The sequence below is a fragment of the Pipistrellus hanaki genome (assembly GCF_964339955.1).
Source record: "Pipistrellus hanaki genome assembly, chromosome: 1".
NCBI classification, from domain to species: Eukaryota; Metazoa; Chordata; class Mammalia; order Chiroptera; family Vespertilionidae; genus Pipistrellus; species Pipistrellus hanaki.
In genome coordinates, this window is record NC_140503.1 from 181,499,730 (window position 1) to 181,513,936 (window position 14,207).

General features: G+C 36.5%; 1 protein-coding gene across 4 annotated transcripts in view; it reads left to right on the forward strand.

The window, feature by feature from the left end:
- SCFD2 (sec1 family domain containing 2) overlaps nucleotides 1–14,207 on the forward strand; it is a 318,795-nt gene that overhangs the window by 40,108 nt on the left and 264,480 nt on the right. For all 4 annotated transcript variants that reach the window (XM_084899934.1, XM_084899937.1, XM_084899935.1 and 1 more), the window contains exon 4: nucleotides 4,680–4,855. In XM_084899934.1, the coding sequence (XP_084756060.1) occupies nucleotides 4,680–4,855 (176 nt within the window). The remainder of the gene's footprint in view (nucleotides 1–4,679; nucleotides 4,856–14,207) is intronic.

Here is a 14,207-nt window from a genome sequence, read left to right on the forward strand (position 1 = left end):
GGCTCTTGGAAATACGGATATTGTTGTGCAAATAAAATTCAGCCCAAGTTTAAATATAAATTAAGAAAATTTCCTAAAATGTAGAAAGAACAAGACATTGAAAAGATAGAAAAGATAAAAGAGAGAAAGCAAATAGGAAATTTTAGGAAGCAAATAGGAAATTATAGGAAATAGGAAATAATAGGAAATTAGCAAAGGAAGAATGTAATACTTTCCCAGATGTGAAGAAAGCATAATCAAATTGAATAGGCTTACTGAAAAATAAGTAGAAAGAATTAAAAACCCTCTACACTAGACATAATAACTTGAATCCTGAGTATAAGAAAATGAAAGGACCCTAAGAGCCACAAGATGGAAAAGGGAAGCTCAACTAGAAAGGAACAAGAATGAGAGTAGCACACATTCCTCAGCAGCAGGCCTGAAACCCAGAAGATAATGAATCAAGGTATTATAACCAAGAATTTTAGACCCAGATAAACTATGAGGGCAAGAAAAAGCCTTTTCAGACATTAAAGAACTTTGCTTTCTACACACCTTTTCTGAGAAATTTACTTCAGCCTGTGCCCTTGTGGGTTGTAGCATTTACCTATGTTCTTTGTTTTGAAATCCTCAGCTGATACTTGGTGACATAAAATGTTAAAATAATGAGAAAAAATAACAAATGAATAGCTGTGACTTTTGTGTAATATTGAAATTATTCCCATATGTCATTTGGGTGTGAGTTAATATTTATAAACTAGAGTTTTAGCACAACACATTCCATTTAATATAATAATGTACTCTGCCTTTATTATATTTGAAAAAGGATTGAAAAGGATAAAATGAAATGACGATTTCTGGGAATGCAAGTCTTAAAATACATGTTTGTTTATTCAAATTTCACCCATTGGGTTTTCCTTCATGCTTTCAAGAAAATGAATAAATACATGCAATGAAAATATTATTATTTCTTATAGTAAGGGTTTTTTAAAATAACATGTAGTACTAAATATGCTATTTTAGACAAATTTTCTGATGGTGATTGTGTTCTACCATTAAAACACAGTTTTACGATTAAATCAAACTTGGCACTTAATATTCTTTAAGAATATCAACAAAGAACCATCTATGTGTAGTTACTTGCAATATATTTGAACAAGTCACAAAACAACTTGAGAGTTATAATTTATTGAGTGACTCTAAGTAGAAAAATAGGCTCCATTATGCATTTGAATTCAATTCAATTTAATTTTTAAAGAATCACAGACTATATTAAATCATTTTGTTTTCCAAATCTGCCCCCTTTCCCCCAAAAGATAATTATATTTTAATGAGTTTTTAAAAATATGAGTATACAATTGGTAGTTAATAAAGTTATGTGTTTTTCTTCTAGCTAAGTTGAAATCGGAAACCTGTTTCTCTTTCTTAGAACTCTATCAAAAAGAAAAATAAAGCCTAATAGCTTTTCTTACTTGAAGACCATTTTCAGATTTCAAATGGTCAGTTTTCACAAAGTTGCTATATGTTATGAAGTCTTGATATAAAATAGCCCTTGTTTCTATGGTTTTAAAAAACTTTTTCCAAAGCCTTCTGAGTTGACATTTTAAAATCACCATGTAAATCTGCCTGACAAGTGTTTTTTTTTTTTTTTTTTTTTTTTTGTAATGTGAGGTATGAATAAATGTTCTGTCTATGGCTTTTTCAACACCTGGTTCTAGTTGCTTGCTGTTTTAGTTGACACAGACTGAGGCGCTTTCTCAAGTCATTAATTTCACTATAGCATTTTTTGTGTCAGTGAGTTGATTTCAACTTGTTTTGTATAAGGCTGTGATTGAGTTCAAGATTTTGAAAAGGTTACTAGCCTATATTGTACTAGCCTCTATTTTAAAACATTTGTGTGTGGCACTCTTTTACTAAATTATAATTAGCACATTATGGATTTTTACCAAAAAGTCTGCTTTCATGATGTATCTTATGAAGTGTTAATGGCTTGTGTGTGTAAGAAAGGGATATACAGAGGGGAACAGAATAGAGCAAGGTGAATAATTGCTGAATTTACAATGTAGTGTTCTATTGGCATTTCCTTTATGAATTACTAGAGGCCCGGTGCATGATTTGTGCACGGGTGGGGTCCCTCAACCTGGCTGGTGATCTGGGTGATCAGGGCCATTGGGGCCGTCTCACCCAGTCCGGGGAGTGGGGAGGGAGGAGGACCGTGGAAGGTTCGGGGCCAGCCGGCTGGGAGTAGGGAATGTGGGATGTTGGCTGGCCAGGGAGGAGGGTCAGTGGGAGGTTGGCTGTGGGCGTGCACTGACCACCAAGTGGCAACTCCTGCATTGAGCATCTGCTCTCTGGTGGTCAGTGTTTGTCATAGAGACTGGTTGACTGGTCATTCAGTCAACCGATCATAATGGTCGCTTAGGCTCTTATGTATATAGATAACCATTTGCTCCTTTGGGAAGATGGCATTAGGTAAATATGGTGACTGGGTCTGAGTCTGAGCTAGGAATTGCTAACTGAATAAAAAGTTCAACTATATTTTTGAATCAAAGACATTCTTAACTTTAAACTGAGCATATGATTATTACAATCGAAATCTAAACAGACCCTTTCATGACTATTTCTGATGATTTCCATTTCTTTCTTTAAAAAAAAAATATTTTATCAATTTTTTTGCAGAGAGGGAGAGAGAGGGATAGAGAGTTAGAAACATCGATGAGAGAGAATCATAGATCAGCTGCCTCCTGCACACCCCCCACTGGAGATGTGCCTGCAACCAAGGTACATGCTCTTGACTGGAATCGAACCCGGGTCCTTTCATTCCGCAGGCCGATGCTCTATCCACTGAGCCAAACTGGTTTCGGCCTGATTTCCATTTCTTGCAGTCTCTCTAATTCATAGACAATTATACTATGAATAGAGTGCATGTATTTTGAGCCTAATTCTTGCTCCTTCAGGTGAGGAGAGAGCATTGGAGAGGTAGGGAGTTTCGTGTCAGACAGAGCCATTCACACTTTCAAGACATTTGGAATTTTTTCCTTAGCAGTACTTATCATAATAAAGATTAAATACTTATTTTTATAATTATTTTATGAATCTCTCTCTTGATAGGCAAAACTCTGTGTCCAGGAACCACACTGCCATCACCTGCAGTTCAATGATAAACAAATGGAGCTCCCAGTGATCTTAAATTTGAACCAGTTTTATGTGAAAATTATACCTTAATAAACCTGACTCAAAACCAGAATTCATGAGGCTGTTCTCTATTCTAATTAAGTGAGCAAATCATTAGCTTGCTGCATTGAGAATCAGGAATGAACTCATGCTTTACCGAGGGATCAAAGAAACTAGTGGGATTCAACTCCCTACTTATCATTCCTACTATTATTACTCTTTAGATTGCTTACCCTGATAAACTGGTAAGAAGGAGCTTCAAAATTCTTAATCTCTTAAAAATGTAATGAAAAGAAAGCATATGTCTCAGGCTTATAAATTTCTTCTGTCAAGGTTTTTATATTTTGTGTATCATGAGTAGCAAAAACCGTTTATTAAGTGATACCTGCCATTTCGCACTGTGTAAGGCAATGAACCCACAGGGCCTCAGCTGGGCTAAGTGATGCAGCACATGCTGTGTGCTACCTCATAGAGTTGCTATGAGAATCCAAAGAGGGCATGGTTGCTCTGTGTAAACTACCAAGTGCTAAATCAAGACAGGTGGTTTCATTGCCAAGTATTAACAAACCTCAGCATAACAAACAAACTTGGATTTTGGGCATCGGAGAGCAACCAACAAATGGCATGGGTAAGATGTTTAGGCAATATTTACTTGACTTGTATCTGTGTTTGGCCCAGTTGCCTTCTCTTTGCCCAATGGGGAGAATATGTGGTATTTAGGAGTTTTGTGCTCAGCACTGGTTCATGGCAGAAATTGAATTTGATGGATTGGAGAGTGGAAAGTGACTCAGTCGAAGGACTGCTATAGGAAAAGTGGAACTTAGAGGCTCTGAAGGAGTCAATCTTCAACATGCGCTTTGTTTATTTGTTTTTGTTTTTGTACAGCTCATCATAGTTTTTTATGATGTGGGTTTTCGTGTACCAAACCTAGGTGATCGTTGTAGCAAATGTGCTTTGTCACCCATACCAAACTGTTTCTTCTGGTATCTTATCTTCTGCTGTTTTTGCCACTCTGGTTTTCCACACATTTTTATTTTGTGTAATAGTCACCTTTTACTGTTTTATTATCATAACCCACTGATACCAGTGATATATTTTTAGCTATAGTCATAACATATTTCTCCTTTTATTTTCTATATGTACACACATAATTAGAAATTTTGCCTTTTGGCATCTTAGATTGCTAACTCTTATGTCTTAGAGAGAGGTACTTCATGTTGAGCTCAACTATTTGTGTGACTTTATCTGAGAACTTATTTACGGGGTATTGCAGAATTAGAAAATGAATTCTACTAGCAATCCACATCACCTAACATCTGTTTCCCCACTTGTAAGATGCAGGTAATAATTTCAATTTCACTGTTGTCACCATGTTGTTGTAAGAATCATAACAGCTTAGCAAAGCTTGCAGTCAGCTCTGAAGCTCTATGCCAATATAAGGCAGTTAATGTTATTAATGGCACTCTTCTCATTATTTTTACCACTCCCCGAAGAGGGTTCACTGATAAATTATTATGTTTCTCCAGGGAGAGTCACTCCGGCGCAGCTCACATCCTATATTCAGCTCTTCAAGAACAACCTCAAAGCTCTAGTGAGTCACTGTGGACTCCTGCAGCTTGGGCTGGCCACGGTTCAAACTCTGAAGCACCCGCAGACTGCCAAGTGGGACAACTTTCTGGCTTTTGAGAGGCTCCTTCTCCAGGTATGTTGCTGTGGGAGCTTCTTGGGATAGTAGTAATTAAAATTTTCACGTCCAGAGAAAAACACTGATATTTATTGTAGTCTTGGTAATAAATCATATTGTCGACATATGCCCTCTATCATATTCTCCTTGGAACATCAAATTAAAATCTACATAGAAACTTTTTCCAGACACTTTTTACTTATTTTGACATCTTTGGCTTCCCACTCAATACTAAGAATGTTTCTTGAGCTTTTGACTAACCTTTGTAAACCCCTTTTCAGTTTGATGCCACTTGGACCTTTCTTTATCTTCATGGCATCTTTATTCAGTTCTTACTATCTTTCCTGTAGAAGAGGGTGTGGTTTAAAAAGGCGCTTAAGCCGAAATCCGTTAGGCACAGTGGATAGAGTGTCGGCCTGTGGACTGAAAGGTCCCGGGTTCTATTCCGGTCAAGGGCATGTACCTTGGTTGTGGGCACATCCCCAGTAGGGGGTGTGCAGAAGGCAGCTGATTGATGATTCTCTTTCATTGATGTTTCTAACTCTCTATCCCTCTCTCTTCCTCTCTGTAAAAAAAAATCAATAAAATATATATATATTTTTAAAAAGGTTCTTAATAAAAGATGAAGGGAGGTAAACACTTGTATGTGGGGTAGGACCTTTTCATGATCGATGAAATATTTTAATGGAAGACTTTTGTAAAAAGATGTATTTTTAACAATTGTAAAGTATTTCAAACTTACATAGAGTAATATGACAAGTATCTATGTATTTCCTGATACCATACCCTTCTTTGGCATTCCCTGATTCTCCTGTCCCTTTCCCAGAAGTAATCGTAAGCTGTGTTATTTGTTTCTTTATTTTTATTATATATTTGTGTTTTTTGTTTGTTTGTTTGTTTTTTTAAATATATTTTATTGATTTTACACAGAGAGGAATTGAGAGGGACAGAGAGTTAGAAACGTCGATGAGAGAGAAACATCGACCAGCTGCCTCTTGCACACCCCCCACAGGGGATGTGCCCGCAACCAAGGTACATGCCCTTGACTGGAATCGAACCCGGGACCTTTCAGTCTGCAGGCCGACGCTCTATCCACTGAGCCAAACCTGTCCCGGCTATATATTTGTTTTTTCATAAATAATACAGATTAATGTTATGGGCTTTATTTTTTATGTAAGTGACACCGCACTATCAATATTCGTAAACAACTTGCTTTTTCAACATTCTGTTTTTAAGATAATCCACATTGACATGTCTAGATCTAGTGTATTTGTTTAAACTATAACATACTGTTTGATTGTAAAGATATACAACAATTTATCCAATTCATATTGATGTATAGTGAGGCTGTTCTGTGTGTGTGTGTGTGAGTGTGTGTGTGTGTGAGAGAGAGAGAGAGAGAGAGAGAGAGAGAGAGAGAGAGAGAGAGAGAGAGAGAGAGAGAGAGAGAGGGAGAGAGATGCATGAGATGAATATCCTAAATAGGCCCTTGGATACACATGTAAAAGAATTCTCTAGGATATATACCTTGGAATGGATTGTTAGATTGTTGACCATGCATGTTGTTGAGTTTACTATCATCAAATAGATCACCAAAGAAGTTGAACTAGTTGACCCTTCTGCTAGGAATGGATGACAGTTTTTCCCCCACATAGTATCCAGTACTCAGGATTATTAAGCGTAAATATTTTTTTAGTGGGTCAGAGCTATCTCTTTGTGTAAATTTGCGATTTTCTGACTTCTATGAAGTTTTATAATATTTATTGGCTATTCAATTTTTTTTTCTATCAATTGCTTATACTTTGCCATTTCCCCCCCCCTCTTTTGGGTAAAAGCAAAAACTGTTTTACATCATGCAAATACTTCTCCCAGACTAAGTTTTATCTTTTAACTTTAACTCCTGTGTATTTTATTGTATGAAAGTTTTAAATTTTGATTTAGTCTATTTCATTAATATTATCCTTCATGGTTGGTGCTTATTTGTATTTCATATTAGAAATCCTTTTTTACCCCTAATTTCTAAATATATTTTCTACTAAAAATTAATCTTTACTTTTGACATTTGAATTTTTAATCCACCTGGAACTTAATTTTGTTTATGATATTATTAGGATCTAATTTTCTTTTCTTCCATATGGATAGTCTGTTTCCCCTGCACCATTTATGAAATATCCCATTGTACTGTTGATTACTTACCCAACAGTCATTTTTCTCTTTCTTTTGGTGGCAAAACACCAGTTTTGTTCCATGTCTATTCTGTTCCCACACGATTTAGGCAAATCCTAATTGGTCTCAGGCTATATTGGTATTCTCATTTCCCACTTAGTGATTGGTTTAGTCGGTCTTGCTAAAGAGAGGTAGAGGGAAGTTTGCCGAAGGTAATTCTAGGAAAGATTTTCTTTTGCCCTGATGGATACATAATGAAGATACAAACTCCTTTATAATTCTCTTGATGTATGTTTGTGACACTGAACATTTTGTGATAATGAAGAGCTTACTGATATCCTGAGGAAGACAAAATAGAACCTGAATCCTAAATGATACTTGAGCCTAACCTCAAAAGACTTGATTTTATGAGATGATAATTTTTCTCATTGTTTTTGCCATTTTAGTTCTCTGTTATTTGCAGCCAAAAATATTCATCCTTTTCCTACTGATATGTAATATATTAAGATTTCATATAAAGGTTTATTTCTCAGTTTCCAGTATTTCAGTGTTCAGCTTGTCACAAAATTAGTACTACAACATTTTAAAATTAATATGTCCATTTTATGTTTTTCTCTGTAAAAGAAACTTATTAGATTCATTCATGGGTATTTAAAAAAATTTGATGCCATTGTGAATTGAATTTTTAAACATTTATTGATGAGAGAGAGTGAGAGAGAGAGAAATTGATTTTGTTCTACTTATCTATGCATTCATTGGTTGATTCTTGTATGTGCCCTGACCCTGATCAAACCTACAACCTTAGCATATCAGGATGATGCTCTAACCAACTGAGATACCAGGCCAAGTTGTGAATTGAATTTTTAAAATGTTCTAATACTTTATTGCTGGTGTGTAGAAATGCTCTTTTTATTTTCTTTATTTTTATTTTTTTACTTTAAATATTTTTAAAAATAGCAGTAACAATCCAAAGCGCCTTTTCAAAATATGTGTGTGTGTGTGTGTGTGTGTATGTGTATATATATATATATATATATATATATATATATATATATATATATTGATTTCAGAGAGGAAGGGAGAGGGGGAGAGAGACAGAAACATCATTGACAAGAGAGAGTCACTGATTTACTGCCTCTTGCAAGCCCCCTACTGGGGATTGAGCCCACAACCCGGTCATATGCCCTTGACTGGAATCGAACCCAGGACGTTTCAGTTCACAAGCCGACCCTCTATCCACTGAGCCAAACTGGCTTGGTCCGGTTTATTTTTTATTTTTTAATTGAAGTTGACATACAATATTATATTAGTTTCAGGTGTACAACCTAGTGATTAAACATTATATAACTTATGTTATATAAATCTAGTATCCATCTGACACCATACATAGTATTATTGCAGTATTATTGACTACATTCCCTGTATTGTACTTTACATCCCATATTTGTACTTCTTTCCTTTACCATTTTCCACCCTTCCTCCCAACCTCATTCCCATCTGGCAGCCATCAAGATGTTCTCTGTCCCTATGATTCTGTTTTGCTTGTCTGTTTATTTTGTTTTTTTAGATTCCACATTTAAATGAAGTCTGACAGTATTTATCTTCCTCTGTCTGACTCATTTCACTCAGCACAATACCCGCTATGTTCATGCATGTTGTTGCAGATGGCAAGATTTCATTATTTTTTATGCCTCTAATAATTGTATATATGTACCACTTCTTTTTAAAAGAAATTATTGATTTATTACAGAGAGGAAGGGAAAGGGATAGAGAGTTAGAAACATCGATGTGAGAGGAACATCAATCAGCTGCCTCCTGCACACCCCCTACTGGGGATGTGCCCAAAAGCAAGTTGCATGCCCTTCACCAGAATTGAACCTGGTGTCCGCAGGCCAACGCTCTATTGACTGAGCCAAATCAGTTAGGGCATGTACTCTATCCATTAATCTATTGATGGAAACTTAGGTTGCTTCTTGGTAATTGTAAGTAATGCTGCAATGAACATATGAATAAATATGTTCTTTTTATTTAGTGTTTTGGGCTTCTTTTGGATAAATGGAGTTGCTGGGTCCTCCTTTGTCTCCTGTTATATACTCTTTGCTTTAAAGTCTATTTTGTCTGGTGTAAGTATTGCTGTGCCAGCTTTTTATTTGTTTGTTTCCATTTTCATGAAATATATTTTCCCATGCTTTTGCTTTCAGTCTGTGTGTATCTTTTGATCTGAAGTGAGTCTCTTGAAGACAGCATGTGTAAGGGTATTATTTTGTTATGGATTTGTGCACTGGGGGGTCCCTCAGGTTGGCCTGTGCCCTCTCGCAATCTGGGACCCCCTCAGGGTATGTCAGATAGCCGGTGTTGGGCCAATCCTTGCAGCCCTGATCCATACAAGAGGTAGCCCAATCCCTGCAGGCCTGATCCAGACAGGAGGGAGCCGATACTGTGTTGAACATCTGTCCCTTGGTGGTCAGTGTGCTTCATAATGACTGGCCAACTGGTAGTTCAGTCACTTAGGCTTTTATATATGTAGATTCTAGTACATTTAGCCTCTATATATCTTTTGATTGGAGCATTTAATCCATTAGCACTTAAAATAATTATTGATAAATATGTATTTATTGAAAATTTATTATTCATATATTTTATCTTTTCTTCCTCCTCCTCCTCATCATCTCCTTCCCCCCTCCCTCTTTTCCTTCCCCTCTCTCCCTCCTCCTCTTTCCTCTCCTCCTCCTCCTTCTCCTCCTCTTCCTTCTTCTTAAAAACGACCTGATCACATCCTGTGCTGGAATACTGACATTGCCATTCCCCTGCTTGAATCTTCTCACTTCCCTGCTCAGGTTCTGATACTGACATGGGATATTACTGTCACCCAACCTCCATATGCATGCCTTTCTCACCTCCTTTGGTTCTGATAACCCATGTAGTGCTGCTGCTCAGAACCCCTCACCTCTCCTCAAGGGGCCTTGTTAGGCATTTGGGCACCCCTTACCCCGCACCTTGGGCTTTCACTGCTTCCAGCTTCCACATAGATATCTTTTCTATCCTCTTGGGTTCTAATAGCCCATGCCAAGCTCCACCAACCACTATGCGAGGATGCCCTTTTCACCCACATTTGACTCTGACACCTGCACTGGGCTGCCATTGCCCCTGCCATGGACACACTTTTCACTCTCTTGGCCTCTGATAACCTGCTCTGAGCCACTGCTACCACCTCTTTCCCTGCCTCCTGCACTATCACATGGACATCCTCCTCACCTTGCAACTGCCTACCACTGATATCCTTTGAAGTAAATCTCTGGCTCCAAAATCTAACAAAGGTGTTTCAAAACAAGGCACAGTGGTGTTCTCCCAAGAATATTAATTTTCAACTCAGTAGAGATTTCTAAAGAAACTTGACACAGTATTAATTCTAAGCCATCTCATATTTATAATTAATTTTTAGAATCCTGGTCATATGTGACCATGGTACTTGGTGTGATTCTTTCAGGAAGTGAAAAGGAATAAAAGGACTGGGAAAATAAGTAAGCATTTGAAATGCCAAAACCTTACTTTTATCATAATTGCTCATTGTGCTGACTAGCACTACATTCTCAGTGATTTCTGGGTCTTTACAAGTTAGTAGTTCCGCATAGGTGAGCTTATAAACTATCCTAATTGCTCTTTGTTTATGGACATGCTATTTTATATAGTATTCAATCATCCATTAGTGTAACAAGTTCTAACATAAGGTGAGCTGTTCCTTTTATAGCCTTTGGTTTGAAAGTAGAGCATTTGAGTTTATTTTGAGCATGAGGGCAACTTTTAGCTTTTCTTTTCTTTTTCTTTTCTTTTCTTTTTTTTTTTTTTAAAGGAATAACCATTGGAAAAAATTTTTTTTTATTGATTTCAGAGAGGAAGGAAAAGGGAGATAAAAACATCAATGATGAGAGAGAATCATTTATCAGCTGCCTCCTGAACGCCCCCTGTTGGGGATCGAGCCTGCAACCTGGGCATGTGCCCTTGACTGGAATCGAACCTGGGACCCTTCAGTCCACAGGCCAAAGCTCTTTCCACTGAGCCAAACCAGGTAGGGCTTAGCTTTTCTATTGGGGTTGACAACAATCTAAATGCAATCTCAACCAGTGTTGAGAGTTTATTTCTTAGGGGGTCATTTCCACCACTTTCTACGAGGCCCTTCCTTTAGAACCTCAATGTTGTCTTTATGGCCTAAGTTACGTTATAGACCACCTTAGTTAAGAAAAATAAATTGGTCCTAGAAATCTATAATTAAATATAACTTACTGCATTTCTTCTACATACTGCCATCGCTTGGCTCAGTGGTTTTGCTGACTTCATGACTAATCAGCAGCAGATCTGCTTGCCAGTCAGTCATACTACTGTGTTGGACTCAGTCTTCTGAAAGTGGCAGAAGGGTAATCTTTTGTACTCAAAAGAGAAAATTTTGAGGATTGTTGGAAAAAATTCAAAGGAGATAACACATCTTCTCAATTCCTTTTTCTCTTTCTTATCTCCAAGGCCTAATACCGTAGCCTTTTAAGCATTCAATACATGTGTGCAAGTCAACAAATAATTTTATTTCTGTTTCAAATGTAGAAAAAATAAGTTTAACCTGAACATAGATAGTGTTATTATTTTATTACTAAATGTAATCACTTGTAAAAGTAGCTTGGCTTTTTTAAAATCAAAGTATGGATTTACTTAACTTGGTGGTAGACTATGAATAACCTATTTTTATGGTGTAATAAGAAAGTTTGATTTAGCTTCCTCATCTAAGTAGAAGTAAAGTGCCTACCTCATAGTGGTATTGTCAGGATTGAATGCAATTATATTCTGTGTACATCACTAAGTACAGTGCTTTGCATATAGTAAGTGCTCAACAAATAGTAATAATTGTTATTCTTTTAGCTGAGTGAAAAATGCCAATGCATTTTATGTGAGTAATACCTTTAATATATTCTCACCTAGGTTATTTTTTTTTGGTCTAAATTAAAATCTATTAAGGAAAATGAGACTGTTACTTTGCAAAATCTTACTGTCTTTTTACATTTACTGTTTGATAATGTTTAATAGTATTTTTCTTTAAATCTAGATTTAAATTCCATTGTTTCTACAATGTATGCTAATTGTCACAAAGATAAAACTTTTATTTACCATAATTTATTGTGGTTTTAAAATGATAGCAAAGGATGTAGAAGAAGCAGAATTGGCATTTGTAATTCTTAAAAAACAGAATTTAGAAATATATATGTATTATCTATCTCCAGTTATTTATTTAGGCAGAACTGGCATTTCTAAATTAAAACATCCAACTTGGAAAATTATTTTTAAATAAAATAATGAATTATAAAGCCACTTAAGCCCTAGTCACTTTGACTCAGTGGATAGAATGTTGGCCTGCAGACCGAAGGGTCCCAGGTTTGATTCTGGTCAAGGGCATGTACCTCAGTTGCAGGCTCCTCCCTGGCCCTGGTCCTAGTTATGCAGGAGGCAACCAATTGATATGTTTCTCTCACATAGATATTTCCCTCTCTTTCCCTCTCTCATCCACTCTCCCTAAAAATCAATGGAAAACTATCCTTGGATGAGGATTAAAAAAAGAAAGAGACACAAACAGGCTAACACGATAGTCTGTTAGGGGCTCTTGTGATTAGACTCTTTTATTAATTCAAAAGACGTCTGCCCACAGTTTAGATCACCTGGGAGAGACACTGTCTCACCTATATAGAGAGAAAACTTGACTGATTCTCAGAAATTTAAGTTATCTTTACTTTCTCCAGAGAAGTCTTTGCCCTCTAATTCTTTGCCAATAGAAGTGTCATTTCCAAATAGTGGAGGGAAAAGACTGAAAAGCTTTTTTCAAAAGCAGGTATTTTGTTCCATGCCATAACAGTCTATTGAGTGCTTGCTGTCTGCTGGATGTGAAGTTATAGACTGAAACAATATGGTTTCTTGGATGTACATAGAGTTTATTTTGTAATATGAATTTGATATTAATACATTAGTACTCTTTGTGCCATTAAAAAAAAAATTTAGGATGGTCTAAGTACTTGAATATACTTATAGTACTGTCCCTGTGAGAAAAATAAGTTCTAGATGTTCACCAACCCATTTATAAATATATTTTTTGAATTACTGATTCAGACTCAAGGACTGTATAGCAGAGGTTAGACAAGTTATGAACCTGACCATGGTCCTGCTAGTAAGTGTCAAAGCCAGGTTAAAATCCAGGTCTGTTGGATACTGAAGGCAATGCCCTTCACTATTATTTATTGCTGGAATATTTGTCCTGGGGCAAGGCATCAAAATGACAGTTGGCTATTTTCTCTTATATTCCACTCATACTTGTTCTCATGCATTAAGATAAAAAAGTTTTAAAAACACAATAGTGTCTATAACCCATTAATGCAAATTTCAGTTTATATGCAGTTAAGTTGACAACTTTATGAGGACTGTGATCATTAAAATACATTTTCTACTAATATGTATTTTCTCGGTAAATCTATAAATTTGGCATCCAGGTTAGATTTCCATCTCGAGTCTTATTCCTCAGCAAGCCTTTTATTTTATTTGAAACCTTATAAGACATATTTCTCCACAAGGATACATTATTTCAATTTAACTTTTCTCATGCAGAATATTTTATTATGTGCTGTTCTTCTCCCCTATCACATTATGGCATTGTATTTTTGAATAATAAATGAGAGAGACAAATGGAAAATAGAAAATAATACCCACGAATGTCTTGTTCCTTTGCCCAGGCAAGGCACAGTGCCAGGGTTTTGGAGTTAGGTGAATTTGTGCCAAACATCTGATTAGAAAGTGAGAGTTAAATATATATATGCTAAGTGAACGATTGCTTTAAAACTGAGCCTCCCTTAGAAGCAGTGATATCATATGTTATTCCAGCTGGAAGCCAGAGTCAGTAATCAGACAAAGTAAGTTAGTTCAAGGCTAACAATTTTGGTTCTTTGCATTTTGTGGGTCTACCAAATAAGTTTCAAATACAGACTTTATGCCAGTGGCTGACGATACATCTGGGTGGGTCTTCACGTTGTGAAAAACAAAAAGGTCACAACCACTCTGGTTTGCTTCACCAAAAGGGGAAGAAATAATGGTTTGTGCTTCCCTGACCTGATCGAATCTTCTGCCCTGAGCCACTCCCTCTAGCTGTTTGTGCTATGCTGGCCTTCCCAATGGTTGCTGG